This window comes from Centropristis striata, chromosome 9 (assembly GCF_030273125.1).
Source record: "Centropristis striata isolate RG_2023a ecotype Rhode Island chromosome 9, C.striata_1.0, whole genome shotgun sequence".
In the NCBI taxonomy this organism is placed as follows: Eukaryota; Metazoa; Chordata; class Actinopteri; order Perciformes; family Serranidae; genus Centropristis; species Centropristis striata.
The window spans coordinates 26,423,398-26,442,442 of NC_081525.1; the positions used below are offsets into that span (position 1 = coordinate 26,423,398).

Sequence of the window (19,045 nt, forward strand, 5' to 3'; positions counted from 1 at the left end):
GTTATTTATAACAGGCCACAACTTTTGGGCTGTCAGTGCAGCCCAAGCTGGGTGCTCATGTTCCTTTACTTGTTTGACTTCACCAATGTGTGGCCACCTAGTCATTTGTGTGACCGGAGCGACTCCAAGTTTCCATCTCTCCCCTGACACGATGGACAGCGGCAGACGGACTCACAGGTAGGAATATGATCCATGTATCAGAGTGTCCCCAGACAGGCAAGTCACTCACTGCAGATGAGCTACAATTACTGCCGTGGCGAGCTGAAAACACACCGAGGGAAATATAAAACCTATTTCTGCTGAAATATAGATAACACCTCACTCCAGTATAAAGATGCAGACCCCAATGCTGCCTCAGATTACTTCAAAGTGATTGATTTACAGAGGTGAGCTACATGAGGGCGGAAAGGGAGGGCAAGGAGGTGGCAGAGGAGAGAAGAATAGAGGAAGAGAGACAGAGGTTACGGTTACTTGTTGGTGGTGCTGCTCGGGTTTGTGCTGATGATGTCAGCGCCCCGGCACTCAGTCTGCAGTCAGACAATCTAATGTGTGCCGAGGCTGACAGTCTGCAGTGAGGGGTATTACTCCAAACTCACCAGCCATACAGTCCATGAGGTCACACACATACCAGGGTCAGCGAGCCTCGCTTCCCTGAAACCAAGCTTCCACCTCTTCCTTTTAACCCACTGCACCAACTGTCAGTTAAAACCAGTGAACGCAAGATATATCCCAGGGGTCACAAAATGACTGATGGAATAATACATTCAGTAACATGCTCTGCTGCAATGATTTTTGTGCAAATGTTGTCATTTTTTGTAACATATTAAGTGAAATAATGGGTGATTTGAAGACTTTCAAGCCCCTCAACCATGTTAAAACTCTACCATCTGTCAGAGGAAACTCTCTCTCAATCAGACATGAAGTTTAATTTATTCAGTAAAATATTGAAGCCCTCAGATTGTGCCATAATAACAATCTTGAAATCGTGTCATATTTTGAGTGTTTTTTTTTGCATGCATAAAAGTTCAAATATGTTTAACTTTTCTGATAAAAGCCCAGAGATGCATCGCTCATCAATGTCGCACTTGGCCCAAGTACCCAATCAAATCATGCAAGAAGCGTGCAGTACTCCTGTTTTGGTGCCAGTAGTTGTTGCAGGAACAGTGGGACAATGACAAATGCAGACCAAAGGTTGATATTAGCAGATTAAATCATGATAAACTAGGTACTGTGTATAATTAATCTGGACATTTGGTTTAAGACCACAAAAGTACAGCACTATTAATTGTAGGGGTCAGATGTGGTATGAAGTCAGCTGTTGGAGAGAATAATAATGGAATACTCTATTGATCTCGCTGCCACAGGGACATCAGAGCACCTGGTTGGCTACTGAGCGCTCCCAGCCTGGCAGGAAGGCAGTGCTCAAGGACAACTGACAACTTAGATACTTGCTGAATCTGGGCTTGAACCCAGCTTGACCACTTGAAAGGCTGCAGACGCCATCCTTTGGGAATGTGTCCACATCGTAGAGGGAAGGTTGTGGATGGAGCAGGTGTAGCGGTGTGATTACTGTAGCAAGCCTGGGCAGAGCGGCCTCTGACAAACTAGGATTGATGAGCACTGCAGGGGAGGGAGCAGCTATTTCTGTCTGTCTGACCACATGCTGTGCCCTGTGTCTGGCTGCACACACACACCTTTGTGTACGTGTGAGAGTGTGTGTCCAGGGGTGAAAGGGGTGAAAACAACACTGGATGTAGCCTGCAGTCTGCAAACAATCCACATGTAATTCATTACAGTAGTGCATTAATTATTACTGAGCATGCTGAAAGCTGCAATCAACACTGGATTACTCAGATGACTAAAAACTGCCCTTCAAATATATTAAACTGTTCCAAGTTATTATTTATGTATATGGTGCTGTTATCAATTTACAGTCATATCCACGGATGGATTACTGAATGGGCCAATATCAGGCACAGACCCAGCAGCACAACGGGTTAGGGGACATAAAACGACTATAAAAAGATACAAAAAGACTAAAGAAAGACCAAAACAACCGCAAAGAAATGCAGAACAACTACAAAAGACACAAAATGGAACAAAAAACTCAAAGTGACTCAAAAAAGGGCAAAACAACCACAAGAGACACAAAATGGCTACAAAAACACCCAAAATGACCACAAGGGAACACAAAACATGTACAAAGAGACCACAAAGAGACTCCTACTAAGTATAAAAGGGACAAAACACCAAAAAAAAACACAAAATGATGACAAAATTAAACAAACTGTCCACAAAACAAGTACAAAGAGGCACAAAATGGAACAAAATGACTCAACATGACTCCAAAAAGGTACAAAACCTTACAGGTGTATGTGATATAAAGGAGATAAAGCTAGTGAGATGCAAGAAGAAGTAAAAGTCTGATAACACTTATGAATTACCAGAATATATTTCCACACTTACAAATATACAAAATTACCATCATAAAAATGCACATAGTCTGGTTCAGATTCTATTTCTTTTCAATTTTTCAGCTTCACCTTTCAACTAGATGTTTTCCTCCTCTTTGCACAAGCAAACACACACACACACACACACACACACACACACACACACACACATACACACACGCACACACGCAAACTATGAAAAACCATGACACTTGCAATTAGCTACAGTGCCAGAAGCCTGAGACAGCAGAAAGCAGCCGATGCGCTCTTACTGAGCACTTTGTGAACCGAGCGTCACACTGAATCAGCCTGGAAAGGACCGGGGAGGAGTAACATGCCAGCAATTCAATACAACCCAATCCAGCGGGCCTGCGTGGCGAGACTGACGAAGAAATTGGGGGTCTATTGTTACAAGAGCGGCACTTGTGGCGTCTCCATTCGTCCAAAATAAATTGTATTATCTGGGCTGTCAGAGTGGCAAGAAAATAATCCATCCTGGCTTATCATCACAAACACATTCTATCCACCTTGGATTTTCTTCCCCTCTTCCCTTCAATGTGTCTTTGCTCTCATTTTCAAGGCTTTGTGAATTGAGAATATTGAATAAACTGCATTTGCCTTTTTTAAATTATCCAACAATATTCTATACACATTAGACTGAAAGCAGGGAGCAAAAATGACTGCCAGTGATGTATCATGAATAATTCATATTGTGACTTACATGATTACTGAAAAGAACATGTATTGTTACACAATATGTGGTGCCACAGTGCACTGAACATGCATGTGTTCTTGAGTACTATATGGCTGCAAGTTAAATGAGGGATGTACACACAGATGAAGGCTGAGTTCCTATTTAATTAGTAGACGTTTAGATTTCCATTGTGGTGCAAAAAGTGTTGAAAGAAGCACAAAGACAAATGGGTATGTTCTTAACCTTGAAATGCACTTTCACCATCATTTTCTTGCCCTGGGCAGTATGGAGTTAGATTTATGCCAGAATGTTCAAACAACACTTTTTCAAATTCAAACAAAAAAATCAAAATATCAAATAGAAAATTTAAACAAAAAAATAAAGACAAAGACAAAATGTAAAACTTGCAATCAAAGTATTTGTGTAATTGCAAAAGAAATCTGTCTTTAAGTCTTTGAATATCTGTATTTTTGGTTGTTTGCTGATGGTTTTGCATTTGCGATTCTGGTTTTGCTTTTGTGATTCTGTCTTTGTGTTTGCAGCCTTTTTGCTTGCGGTTCTGGCACAAATTTCATGTGTGGGCGGGTTTCTCTGGGTGCATTCCTATTGGCTAATGTGTTTTGACAGACAGCTGAGCTGAGCTGCAACTGCGCCTGAAGTTAAAACAAACCTCTCTCTGCTTGTTTCGGAGCGGACTGTGGACAGTTTCTGGTGGTGAAAGGAGCAGTAATTTGGAGATCCAACACATAAAAGTGTAGGTGTTGGCCTTGTTTATTGTCTGTTTTGTTGTGTTAACCCTTTATCGGGTGAAGAACCATATTCGGTAACTTTAGTGGATATCTAACTGGGTCCCCATGTCTTTCTGTGAGATCATAGAACCACATGGATTTCTTTCAGCTAATCAGCAAAGATCAGGCTTCGTCACAGACGGTGACACCATGACATCTGACCAATCAGTATGATAATAATATTAACTTTATTGACCTTTACCTTCAATGTAAAAATGAAAAATTTAGAAAAAAAATCTGCAAGAAACAGTCGTACAAACAGAGTTATTATTCAGTGACTTGTAATAATAATTAATATTTAGAGAAAAAAGTTGCAAATTTACTAGATTAAAGTGGCAAATCTACAAGAAAAAAAGTCACAGATCTAAGAGATTTAAAGTAGCAAATATGTGCGAAAAAAGTCAGATTTAAGAGAAAAAAGTTGAACTTTTTTCTCGCAGATTCACCACTTTAAATCTCATAAATCTGCACATTTTTTCTCGTAGATTTGCCACTTTAATCTTGTAAACTTTTTTTCTCAAAATATTACCCCCCTCCCCCAGGTCCGTATGTGTTTTTACACATTCCACAGTCCACATTCTGGCAGTATATAATATCCTCCAATATTCTCTCGGGTTGAAATTTGGAATTTGCAAGTATTTCAATGAGTGCCCTATTAAGGGTTAATGCAAAAGTAAGACTCTGCTCTACTAATGGATATGTAAGGTTAGCTTTCACCTCGTTTAACATAGCGAGCTAATTGACCGTTCGCTAAAGCTCCGCCCCTCCGCTAGTTACTGTTGCTTTGTACATCAAGCTCCCAGGACTATCAGCAGCCATGGCCATAGGGCAGCAGGTATGGTGTGAAAGTTGAAGGCGAAAGGCAACAGATGAGAGCTACCAGCACATTAAGTAATTGGTATTATGGCTACCATTGGGTCTGCAACTCTATTAGTTGGTCTTGTAGTACCACGAGCCAGCCTACACAAAATGATCCTGATTGATAGACATAAACATCTCCATTAGTCTCCAACCTCTTGACAGATATGGATCAACATCAAAAAATACGAGTGTAGAGTGATAACAGTCAGAATGTGGGCAAAACGGGTGAAATATGAGTCATTTTTTTGTCATCTGCTATCTCCTACAGACACCTGAATACAACAGAAAAGTGGCAAAAAAGTGCCATATCAAGTTGCACAATGATCCATTGTGAGTACCTTGATAAAATCAAACACAACCAACACCAGGCTGCTACAACCAGGCACACAAACTGTTCTGCATGCAGAGTGTCCTTGGGTTACATCAAAATCAAATTCATTATTATTATTGTTAAAGCACATAGCACACATGGGAAAAGTATCTATTCTCATTTTTAAAATGAAATGTTTAATTGCAACATACTCCAATTACGACTTTGACTGTGTGATTGTTTCAGTTAAATCTCATCGGGATGATTTGAGAATGAAGCCGTACCTGCACATAATAGCTAGTGTTGATCATTGTTGTTAATCACTATGGAAATAAAATCTGAGCAGTCATTCAATATCTCCACGAATAAAAATAAACGTACAAAGGTGCATCATCTCCCTTTGGCAGCACATTTGTGGTGCTGTTTATTTGTGTCTGTACAGAAAACAACACTATTTCCCTATTTGGAAAGGCTGATTTGCACTCTTCTCTTCTCTCCCTTTGGTGAGTCATTTTCATCATGTCCCACTGTGACTGGCACAGCTGCTTAAAAAGGGATGAGACCAATAATGTGACATGCTGAGAAGACACTGATTAATCACCAAACCTTCATATTTATATGCTACTTCTCCCAAACATCTTGCACACACATCTCATGCATCATGGCTGTGCCTTTTGCCGGGGTCCTGCTTGGTGGCCACTGCTATTTTTTGTTATTATTAACCATTATTACTGATACAACTGCGACTATTATAATTCTATTACGTTGACTGCTGATTTTACTATTGTTATAAGTCATGGACATCATTATAGTTGTTAGTGCTATTAATCTTATTGCTGTCTGCCTGTCTTCCTGTCTCTCTCCCCTCCTATATTTTATGTATTGTTATTATATTATGTTGACCTGTTCTGTATAGGGATGACGCCGATCGATCGGCAACTGATCAGATTGGCCTGATATGATAAAAAACGATCGATCGAAAAATAAGATCAAAGGTTAAAATCACCGATCCGATTGCATTGTACGTACACATGCTTTACAAGTATTTGTTATGGTGTGATATACATTACGGATCCAAAGGTGGCGGTAGTGCGCCGAAAAAGCTGCCGCTTTAAAACGAAGAAGAAGTGTTGTGTTGTGGTCACGCAGCCTGCATGCACCTACACACACCCACAACATGTCTGCCATATGGAAGTTTTTCGAAGTGAGTGAGTCCAATGTCACACCCACTAGCGGCAATTTATGCAAGCGTTTAGTACCTCATGGGGGAAACAACCCAACAAGTTTCAACACGACAAATTTAATTAGGCACTTGAAGTCATTTCACACAAAAGAACACAACGATTTCCTGAAACAGACGAGCGAAAAGAAGAAAAAACACCGACCCTACAGGCACAGTGCCACTGCTGCTATGAAGGAATATTAAAGTTACTGCTATGCAACAAATAAAGGTCAATCTAGGTAATTTAGTAGTATCTAGTAAATAAAGGTTAACATAAATGAAAGACTATAGGCCTGTGCATGAGTGGATGAATTGATGGGGGGAAAATAAAAATATATAAAATATAAATATTAATATCGTTCCACGTGATCGATCGGTTCTGATCGGTAATCGGATCGGTGAGGCTTTAGGTGATCGGTGATCGGTATCGGTCCCAAAAAAACCTGATCTGACCATCCCTAGTTCTGTATAAATAATGTCTATTGCACGTCTGTTTGTCAGTTCCTCAGTTGCTCTCCTTGAGGTTTCTTCAATGTTGTTCAATGTAAATTTGTGATTTGTTATACTGGGATAAATAAATAAAATAGACTTTACTTACTGTGCAAATCTAAGCAAAAGTATGCCTCAACATAACTTCACTGACCTTGCACACGACCTTATGTGTTGTGCAGTTTGTTGTGTTGTTTTTTAGTTCTGAAAGAGCCCTAGAATACACACACACACACACACAGTTGTATCACTGTGAGGACATGCACTGACATAATGCATTCCGTAGCCCCTTACCCTAACCTTAACTATCACTAAAAATCTGTAACCCAACCCTTACCCTAACACCCTGAACCAAATTGTAACTCTTAGTTTAATACCAAGTGAGGCCCAAATGTCCTCACTTCCAAAAAAGTCATCACTATGTTGGTTAAAAACTTAATCAGGTCCCCACTATGTAGGAATTACAAGAACTCACACACAGATTGGGGATCTCGTTCTCCCTGGCCTGCATGTTCATATTCCACTGTGGTTACCATCAAGAAGTAGTTCTGACAGCAGAGCAGCACTATTAGTAGAAGCGAGCTGTGGGCAGGAGGGTTTGCCTGGAGACCTGCTTAAAACTCAACAAAGAAGAACTACTTTACATGACCTGACTGTGCCCCTGCCAGGAGAAACTCTGAAAACGAGCTCACATCAGGAAAATTCCTTCAAGCCACTATTGCTATTTGCAAACATACTCTTTCTCTTTATACCACATTCTGTAATTTACACCTTCATATCCACCACTTAAGCAACCTTCTCTCTCTCCTCATCTCTTCCGGCTGTGAGTCCTCCCTGCTGGGACAGATCTCTGGGCGTGTCTGACATGCCCTACATGAGGAGAGCCATCAACCCTCCCACCCGCTGCGGGCTGGCTGCTGCGTGATGCGTAGTGACTGACGCTAGAAGCCCTGCCACAGCTCCGCTCTGCCTTCACCACCGTTGAGAGTGAGAGGGAGTGAAGTCAGTCAGGCAGTTCCAAAACCCCAGCTGGGCGCACTCATCCTCTTTGCAGCCACTCCTCTGTAGCTAGAAAATACCTCAATTTAAAATCATACATTTCACTGTTAACCTTGATGGCAGGCGGCTGGGGTGTGTGCGTGCATGTGTGACTGGCTGAATCTGACTACGAATGGAGAATGTAAATGCAGGAGTAGCATCTCAGGGACGCTGCTGTTCACATTTTGTTGGGTGTGCTACAGGCATAATAGAAGCCCTATTTCCACTGGGTCTGCTGAGCACTTTCACATCATAATAAATCTATATCCAGATCTTCTCGTTTAGAGGTAATAAAAGTGTGCTGGCGCAGAGAGAAACTGATGTGAGAAACAACGTGGCTGTGTACTGCTAGTTTGTCTCCATTCTTTGTCCTCTAAGAGGACAGACCTGTTAGATACAGATAGAGAGGTGAAAGATTCTTTCAATAGCAGGAAGATGATTCCTGACCACTAATCTGATTGTGCCTGAATGCTCTATTGTAACGGTTACCCACATAACCACGACCAGGGTTGTCTCTCCCACCACACGTTGACTCCACACAGAGGATTAGATTCCTGCTGACAGCACCCTGCCAAGCTCTCTGTCTCCATCCACTCCTCCCCATCATTTCCCAATTGGTGGCACACAGAGGTGATGTTGTTTGTTGCTTTATGAAACTCTTTGCACCCTCAGGGGCCCTGAGGCTTTGCCTCACAATAAAATCTCAGATAGGGATTCATTTTGGGGAAACAAAAAACAAAACACTTTCTCACTTTTCTCACTGTCTGTGTTTTTAATGGAGTGACATATGGCTCAGCAGAGGTCTTCTCTTATCTGGTTTACGGAGGCGGCTAAATGAAAATGGCAACAATAAAATCAGAGGAGATGGCGATGACGCCTGAATGCCCCAACAAGCAGTTGATGGTTTCATCTGCTAAGTGTTTTACTTTGCAGTTTTATTCCTCATTGAGTTGGTTTGACTGCATCTTCACTTGGCTGGTGTGGGAATAGCACTGATTATTTTAATCTTACAATCCAAAAACTCAAAGTTATAGAGAGAATTCTCTTGGAACAATGTTTTGTCCTAATGTGAGCATACGGCACAGCGATAACCAAACAAATACATGATTAAAAAGCATATGTTGTGCTCAGGGAGGCAGATAAATGGAGCCTAGCATCCGTAGTTACTGGGTTACTGAAGTTAACATAGCACTTTGGTCTTCCACCCGACTGATCTTTAGAGGGCTGTAATGTAAGAAAAATATTCATAAAAACAACAACAAAAGTTGTTTTGCAGTTCTGCTGTGGATCTGCCACCAGTAACAGTCAAGAGATTCAGTCATTTATCTGCCATAATGGGAGCTCTGGGTCATACAATCTAGAAAATAAAATACAGCTGCCTGTGATGGGGCTCCTAGAGGCTGAATTATCACCAGGTTTTGTTGTGACAGCGAAGATAATAAAGCATTTTTATGATGCCATAAAAATGCCTGTTTAAGACAGTTTTTCTGTGTTTTTTTCAGGCTCACTGCAGAATATTAAACCCAAATTTGGTGGTGCATTAGCTTTACAAACATCGCTGTTTGTTTCATTGACTTTTACATATACAGATCAACACTTTCTATTCCCCAAAATGTCAGTGAACACTCTGATATTTTGCTAGTGCTTTTTTGCCTGCTACACAGAAAATCCCTCACTGAATTATTTAGTAACTGTGTGTTTTTACTTTAACATTTATAAAACCCACAGAAGTTTGCAAAACGGCAAATATTTGCCTTCCATATCGCAGCTTGCTGTGATGTTCAACGACCTTTCCAGGCATAGCACTTGACTGGGTCCATGGAGACACTAAGTATAATGAGCTGCTGTGCCTACACACTTGTAGACAACACTTCTGGTATGCTGAAAACTGCTCTAAATTTGACATGTTAAACATGTCAAATTTAACATAAAGTATTACCTGTAACATGCATCCTGACTCCTTAAAGACGTGATGTGTTCTGTCAACGTGCTATCTGCCTCCTCTGGATTCTGGACTCTTGAATTTCAATCTTCTTATCTGCTGTTATTTTCTCTGTGCTTAGTCTACATCATATCAGATTTGTTGCCTTTCATTTTCAAATCAATTCTAATTCTAATTCTAATTCTAATTTGTCGCCTTTGTTGTTGCTCTGTTGGCTTAACTTTCATCGTCTAGTCTCACATAGCTTATTAGCCTCTATCTACAGTTAAAGAAGCAATGCTGTTTAATTTAGGAAGTCATTTCTAGAGAGATGTGTCGGTGAATTAAAGGCTGTTTTCATTCATTGTTCATACCAATACCTAAAAAAGTCATGCACTAATTCCTATAGAACCCTAGCCTGGGTATACCCAGACTGCCTTGCGAGCTCGATTTCATTTCGAACTGCGAAAGGGTCTGGAAACTACGGAGGTTTCTTAGCCCTGTTTTAGGGATCCAATCACAGAGCAGGGAGGGACGGCAAGACGATGACGTGTACTACTCGGCAGACGGAAGCTTGTAGTCTTGTAGTTTTCTTACGGATCCAATATGGCTGCAGCTGACGCGAAGCTCTCTTTCGACCTAGCTGACGGCATTTTAAATAGTTTGGAGCGAAAGTTTATTTTAAAAGAAGAACAACAATTGACTTTACACTTGTTTTACACTTACACTTGTTTCACCACCAAAAAGGATGTTTTAGCCTTGCTTCCGGCAGGATTTGGCCAAAGCCTAATCTACCAACTAGCCCCGCTACCGCTCGCTGCCCTAACGCTGGTGATCTCGCTACGAGCCACGGGCCACAGCGGAGCCGAGAGAAGGTTGAAAATAAAGAATCTTGCAGAAAGCGAGAACTGGAGAAGCAAAGCAGCAAGCAACACTCTCTCACAGGTACACACACACACACACACTGCCGGTAGACTGAGCTGAAACTATTGATAGATAGATAGAGCCAGAACATGCTGCAGAAAAACGTTGCAGAAGCACAACTGAGCATTTTAGTCTCAAAGTAGAGGTGCTAGAGGGCTAGCCTGGTAATGTAAACATTCATTTCTGTCGAGCTACGTACAGACACTTTTGATAGACAATAGTAGCGCCCAATAAACGGCTCTGGAGGATCGTAAACCACGCCTCCTCTACGGAGAAATGAATGGCTGGTTTCCAGACTAATCTCATTTGTGATTAGTCTGACATTAGCCAGGCTAATAGAACCCATCCATGTAACTGTGAACTAGAACGCGCAGCTTATTATTATGACCCATATTGACGGTTGTTGCTAGAAGGCGACCTATATTAGCCGTATACTATACTACAAAGACTATATTAGTAATTATGACAGGACAAAGCAAAAAGTCCGGCGACATAGTATAAACTTAGAAGTAGTAGTGAGAAAGTCCACTAATGGAGGACATCTTAATCATGGCCGGATTAACCACATGGGCAACTGGGCAATTGCCCAGGGGCCCACAACCTCTAAAGGGCCCAGGGCAGTGTGGGCACAAGCTGGTTTTCTCTCACTGATATGTTAAACTGTCCATCAGAGCCGTTGCTCAAAAATGAATTTTGAGGTGACAGGGTGAGTTCTGTTTAAAATGAGCTGAGGACCAAAATGCTACTTGATTCTAGATTCTTGATTTTTGTTTGTGTCTTGTCTTCCTCTGTGATTGCTCTATCAATTCAATACATGTGTGCTGCTGGGAATAGGTGTTGGTAAATAAATATTGGATGCTTTAAAAGTGGTTGCTTATTTATTTTTTTGTGAAAACTGAGGACACTTCCTTCCCTATTTTTTCTATCTTTTTGTACGGTGTCCTTGAGTGCACCTTCCAAATAAAATATATTATTATTATTATTACTATTATTATTATTATTATTATTATTATTATTATTATTATCTATGTAGTGGGTCAATTTAGCCAGTTTTGTTTTCATAACATCATATGTGAGTGAGTGGCCTTGACAAGAGGACATAGTGGTGCATTTGTAGTTCTATAAGCGTTTGCACATCTGTACATGAAAATGCACTTGATGACAGTTAGTTATTGATCTATTGAGTATATTAACTGTATATTTCTGTAATTCATTCTGTATTTTGCAAGATTATGGTGATTCTGGGGTTGTGATGATGGAGCCCTTGAATATTGTTGCCCAGGGTACAGCAAAGAGTTAATCTGGCCCTGGTCTTAATGGATGATTGGGTAAAAAAACACAGAACTTTCCATCAGGAGACCGATGTTCATGTACCCAATAAAACCAAAAGTCAACGCAAATTTATATACGAAAGTATTAATTTTAATCCAATCTAAGATCTGTTTGGCTAAACATAACCAAGAAGTATTGTAGCCAAAACATAACCAATTAGTTATTTTTGACCACTTATTTAAAACAGCCACCATGCACATTTTTGCCAATCCTATTTTGCCCCACGGTTAAACAACACATTCTGCTAATAGGGAATTCCATAACCCCCATACAAGATGAGCATCAGCCAACCACAGAGGCTAATCTAAAGGTGTTTCCTTTATTGTCAGGGAACACAACACAACTAACTATAGGTCACACGGAAAGTCCTTTGACTTTTGACTTCACAGTAAGATCACTTTTTAAGGATCTCTTATGCCAGATGACTTTGATGTTTTTGTAATAACAGGGTTTGGGTTTTATAAGTGGGCTTTGTTGAGCCGTGCTGAAGTGCTGAGAGCCTTCACCCCGCTGAGAAGATCATGTATTATCAAAGAATAAAGACAGGTGTTTACAAAGATTCCAATATCACAGATTTAAGGCAAATTCAGTGGATTTCAAAACTGTGTGCCTTATCATTATCACCAGTCAGTGATGTACACTAAAGGCTCAGTGTGATTTCTCACCACAGCGTACTTAAGCTCATTTCCAACTCTTTGGTTGCTTCGTTATTCCCCTGGTTAACAGGATACAAAGAGCCTGTGCTCAGTCAGCACAGAGTGGTGTGTTTCATCCCACACCACGATGGAGCCCAGTGTCCCTCAAGGCTGTTCTTTAACAAATCCCATTCATTTAATATGCAGCAGCCAATAGCACAGGATTAGGTTCAGCAGGAGTGTTTGATATGGAAAAATGGAGGAATTACACCATGAAAAGAAAGAAGAAGAGAAACTTGGAGACGAGAAGCAGATAACAGGGAGACAGATTAGGCATTTGGATGGATTTAAGGAAGGTGACAGTTTTTTTTAAAAAGGCAGTGACGAGGACCCTGCTGAGGCTGAGGATCGTACAGGGGACAGACACGGTTAGACGGCCTTTGACTGCCTTGTTTTGTACCACATTGGAGTTCAAGAGGCTATCAAAACATTATGCCAGCAAGAGTCATAACAATGACCAGAGGAGTAATAAAAGACATAAAGTCAGGGAGACGGGGAGCAAGGGAGAGCAAAAAAAGCCAGTTTAAGAGAGACAGAGAAGAGAGAGAAAGAAGGAAAGAGAAAAAAAGATGGGAGGGAGAGACAGAAAAATCAATAGACTTCTATATGCAGCATGGAGAATGTGCCCCTCGCTGCTCCAGACAGCCTATCCAAGGACTCCAACAGCCAGCAGACAAACTGAACATCTATCCACAGACCCAAACTGATAATATGCCACCCCAGCCTGTCCCTGTCTCCATTTATCTCCGTCTTTCTCCCTCCATCCCCGAATACATACACACACTTCAACCTACTGGCTTTTCTCCTCCAAATTTAACACTCTAATTTGGTTGAGGGCTGGCTGCTGTGTTATTGATGTTGCCAGAGGTCTGATCCATCCTGGGTGCGGGACAAGGCTTTAGTCAAGAAGGCAATAACTCAGAGGCATCCTGTTCCCTGTTTGCCAGAGTATCAGACTGGCGTTGTTAATTTAAAGGCTGGACAGGCAGCCCACGTTACTGTATCCACCGCCTTGCTTCGTCACCCTACACGGCTGGATGCCAGTGCTCTGTACCATCCGGTAAATTTCCACGCCTGTCGGGATTCCCCGGGACTAGGAGCTTTACTTTGTAACTTTATTTGTGGTGAAAAAAACTTCAACAAACACTGTCTTCAGGATTATACAATATGGAAATGAAGATATGAGTAATTAAAAAAAGAAATAAAGTGCAATGTGTTTACTTTCCCAGTTTTCGCAGTGAAGGATTAAGACATATTGTGTGTGTGTGATGCCGCGACATGTGGGGTGGATTATTGAGGTTTACTCCTGAGTAAGCTTGGCACACTCTTCACATACATTTAGTTTGTATGTGTGTGCGCATGTCCACCCATCTGTGTGGGTTTAGCTGGAGGCCAGAGTAACGGGGGATTGGAAAGCTGGATGTTTGCGTTATATACCAGAGTCTTATCACTCTGATATATGGCCAAGTAGGACACAGAGGAGCTGAGACTGGCCTGATAACAAACAATAAATGAAGATTGGATGGAGGACAGAAATGTAAAGAAAGCAAGGAGGAGCGAGGGAAGGAGGGAAGGAAGGAAGGAAATGGAAAAAAGATGAGAAACGTGTTCTCTGGAGGCCCATGGGACTGTGTTAGTGTAGTCTCTGATCATTGATTAAAGAGGTTTATGTACTCCCACCTACAGCTAGAGTAGAGGACACACTCACCCCTCTCTCTCTCTTTCTCTCCCCCTGTTCTTCGTTCCCAGAGCTGTCCATCCTTCTGCCCTTTCCCTCCTCTCTGTCTCTATCTCTCTGCTGTAATGGGCATACAACCATTGCTGTAATTTTCTCTGTACTATAATTGACAACTACAAAAGGTCACTCAGAGGGAGGGGTCTCCTGCTTCTAATCACTCAACAAGAGCAGGGCCACTCAGTCCATTCAAATGTCACTGTTCAGAAATACTGATTAAGATGAAAAAACAACTTGTGTACTCTTTTAATTTCCTCCTGAAATAAACATTCTACAATTTAGTCCAAAGAAATCAAGTGTCCTTGAGCTGCAATTACAGAAAGGTTGTTTTTTTCCCATTAAACCTGAATATTATGTTCATTTTATACAATGGTATGATTGGGGTCATGGCCATGCTCTGCAGTAATAAGCCGAGGGCCTTTGCACTGTTATTGGTGTGATGCTGCTGGAAACCATAGTGTTCACAATAAACTGCTCTGTAGGGTTGTCAAAAGTATCGATACTCAAAAAAGTATTGATACTAAAACGTTGTATCCGGATACAATACTAACTAGTATCGAGTATCTGAAGCTTGTTATCATAGTTGCAGTTTCTTTTTGCACAACTGTTTTTTTATTATAAATATTTAACCTGTGGTTCTGTTATTTTTTACATGTTGCATTTTTCTTGTTAATAAAAATATTTCAGTTAAATTTTGGGGTCTTTGTTTTTATCCTTGTGGTATCGAAAATGGTATCGAGTATCGAATATTTTCCTGAGTATCGGTATCGAGTTGAAAATTTTAGTATCGTGACAACCCTACTCCTCTGGCAGTTCTTAAATGGAAGAAGATGAGTCCTCTGGCATCCAGGTAAGAACCACCTGCAGTTGTTTGTCTCCACCAACCAGCCAAGATGCATCAATGTCTGTTTAGACTCATATGTAGCCATGACAGCAGACAACGCTTCAAATATACAGTACTAGTCAAAAGTTAGGACACACCTTTTCATTCAGTGTTTTTTCTTTATTTGTATTATTTCAAACATTGTGGATTAATACCGAAGACATCAAAACAGTAAAGGAACACATATGGAATTATGTAGTTAAAAAAAGTGTTACATAAACCAGAATATGTTGTGGATTTTTAAATTCTTCAAAATAGCCATATCTTTTTTTTAAAGACAGCTTTGCACACTTCAGTTATTCTCTCAGTCAGCCTTCTTAATGTGTTAGAGACAAACAATCAAAGCAAAATGTGGCTACCTTTAAGGAATCTAAAATCTAAAAAAAATAAATCTAAAATAAAACATTCTGGTTTGTTGACCACTTTTTTGGTCACTACATAATTCCTTTATGTGTTCCATCACAGTCATGATGTATTTAATATTCATCTAAAATGAAGAAACAATAATAAAAAATAAAGAAAAAAAACATTGAATTGAAGGTGTGTCCAAACTTTTGACTGTTACTGTAAATGTTGCTGCAGAGAAACTAAAAATTCTAAAAGATTAGTGTCACCAATTCAGAATCCAATCCAAATGTAAAATTTGGTCACATTCTCCCTTTCTGTTTCTGAGTTATAAAACATAATAATGGTGTCACAGTCATAACTGATCTTTGACCATTTGAATATAATAAATGAGTGCATTAATTATTGAGTTAAGGCCCAAAACGTGTTTTGTGAAGTCACAGTGACCTCCATAACATAATCAGTTCATCCTGAAGTCCAAGTGGATGTTTGTGCCAAATCTGAACAAATTCCCTCAGGAAATTCCTGAGATGTGTTCAAAAGAAAGGGACAGACATGAGGTCAGAGAGACCTTTACATTTGACCTTTAACCACCACATTCTAATCCTTGACTCTTAGTAGATATTTTTACGAATTTAAGAAAATTCCTTCAAGGTATTCCTGAGATATCGCAGCCACAAGAATGGGAAGGATGGATGAAAAACCTAAAAGGCTTCATGTAAATGCAGCTCTGGCCTCTCCATGTGTTGACTTGTAAAGAAAAGTTTTAGAAATGCACATTACTGAGCAGGAAGACTAATGACCTGAGTCAGAATTTTTAAAATGTTTTTTCAAAACCCTGAAAATACCAGCCGCACTGAGCCGAGGATGAATGAGTGACATTAGTTTGGCAGAAACAAACAATAAATACTGCAGACAGATACATTAAACATAAGCAAACACATTCTGGTTGTTAAGATACAAATTCAGACAAGGAAGAGGAAAGTGGCCCTCAGAATATAGCGTTTGTTATGTTCATTTACGCTGTGGTTTTCTGCCATGGTAGCAGGTCCATTAACTATCAAAAGAAATCAATGCGAGCATGCTGAGGCAAACAGCGCGGCCACTGCTATTATTGTGAAGTTCGTGAAGAGAGTGCGAGAGGAGAAAGTTGAGCCGACCGCGAGAGAAAGAGCCGAGTGAACATGGACAAACTCGAAAATGAGAAAGGAGAAGAGACCGCAGTCAATTACAAGTCCCATCTTGTAGTTTGTGTCTACATTGATTTGTTGGGGTCTAGGATCTCTGCCTCTCCCCAGTTCACCTAATTGCGCTCACTCTGACCCACTAATTACTTCACTAAGACCTAGTTGGTCTCACCTCAGTGCACTGCCTCGCTGTCTGGAGCTGTCTCCCTAAACCAACGTGGGAGGAAGGGAGAAGAGCCTGGATTAAGAATGCATGATGCGTGTCAGAGTGGGAGAGAGAGGGGAAGATGTAGAATGAAACAACAAGAGACAGACAAAGTAAGGAAATAGAGGTGTGCATATGTGAGATGTTGTGGAGAGGCTGTGAACTCAGACAGAGGGCCAACACAAGTGTTAACATACTGCTGTTACTGTACTATGTGTCACCTCACGACAGTCATGATGTGAGTGATGTTCCTGGCTCTCACTGAGCTGCATACATAATTAAATAAATGGCTACTGATTAGATAATCACTCATAATCATGAAGATAATGGTGACAGTGAAGTTCGTTCACTGGGGAGCTCACATACCTGATGGGATGAGCCCGAAGGCCCAGTTGGGTACGAGGATGCCGAAAGGGTTGCTTGTGTCTTTGCTGTCTTTTGACACTGGAGCTTTGCTTTCCTCTGACTTTGCGCTCATGCTTTTAAAAGGCGTCCACCGACTTCCAACCACGAAGGACTCAGACACCGCTGACCTGGATTCCATTTCTGTGGCGCCGACGTTGGAGCCTGACGCGAAGGTAGTGAACTGAATGACGCCAGTAGTGGTTTGAGGTCCGTCACCGGGTGCTGCAGTAGCTGAGAGGCGGCTCCGCAGGTCGGCTGTCTTTTTCTCTTCCTGAACCCATGAAATGGAAATAGATGGCTCCTCGGTGGTGGCGCTCTCTGATGGAGCTCCTGTAGTGGTTGATGTGGTGATAGGATCCGTCCTCTGTGTGTCTCCTGTTGTCAGAAGCTCCACTGTGGTCACTTCAGTGGTTGTCAGCACCTCTAAAAGAGCTTCAGGTGTGGAACTCACCGCCTCCTCTCTGCTGCTGGCTTTGCCGTGCTTCTTAAAAAGAGGAGTGAAACCTGAATTTGAAGTGCTTTCTCCTCTTCGTGTGGAAGCAGAGGAGAGGTTGTCAGCAGGCCTGCGGATGTAGAGGACCTCTCCCCTGGCCTCCTCTGCTGTGTCTGGAGGTGGGGTGGTGGGCTGCTGCACTAGCTGCCACTGGGACAGAGTGGTGTGCTCTGCTACAGTCACAGGCTCAGTCTGGTTTTGGCTGAGTGACGACTTTGTTTCTGGACTCAGTTTGCTGTTCAAGTTGATGTCTTTCAATCCAAACCCAGCAGGAAAGTTGCTCCCTTCACTGCTCCCCTCCACCTCCTTCTCCTCCCCTGATGCAGCTCTGGCAGCTGATGGAGAAGTAACATCATCTCCGTCCTGCTCCCTCCCCTGGCCTGAGTAGTGGTCTGGGTTGTCCTGTCGAAGCGAGGTGGGCAGGGTCATCACCTCCAGGGGCCCTGCCTTGGCCTCCATAGGCTCCCAGGTGGGACGTTTACCCACATAGGCCACATTTCCAGGGGGGCCTAGTTTAGAGGCCCGCATGGATTTGATAGCCCATCGAAAGTGGCTGCTGGGGGCGGGAGCGGATGCTGGGCCACCTCTGGGACCCTGAGGACCGGATACGTCGACATGTTCGCCGGGTGATGTTCTCTCGTTGGGACCTGATTCAGTGAATCCTAGAGGTAACAAAGAGACAGAATAGACTAATTAATACGATGCCATTATGGGGGCGGAGAGAACGGGGGTGGATTTAATTTTATGGATGTTGAATTAGCAATTAAAATTCAAGCCTGGCTTACATGAGCACCATGCAACTGTTAAAGGAAGCTTATTATTATGAAAACACAAGTCTTACAGGATGAGCAGTAAGAGCACTGTCATATGAGGACTACGTCACTGATTTCTTTTCTTACATACTTTCTATTTTTCTTTGCCCACACTACAAACCCATTTCTAATTGGGACTGTAAAATAAATTGACTGAACTCTGTGTAAGCAGTGGTTGCTTTTCATTATTCCATTATTTCCTCACTTGCATCTTAGAAAGCGGCAGGGTTTTGTTCCAAACAAGCAAGAGGAC

General features: G+C 41.6%; 1 protein-coding gene across 2 annotated transcripts in view; it reads right to left on the reverse strand.

Moving 5' to 3' along the window:
* The window catches only part of ncanb (neurocan b), a 210,637-nt gene that overhangs the window by 99,700 nt on the left and 91,892 nt on the right, over positions 1-19,045 (reverse strand). For both annotated transcript variants that reach the window (XM_059341715.1, XM_059341716.1), the window contains exon 9: positions 17,449-18,642. In XM_059341715.1, the coding sequence (XP_059197698.1) occupies positions 17,449-18,642 (1,194 nt within the window). The remainder of the gene's footprint in view (positions 1-17,448; positions 18,643-19,045) is intronic.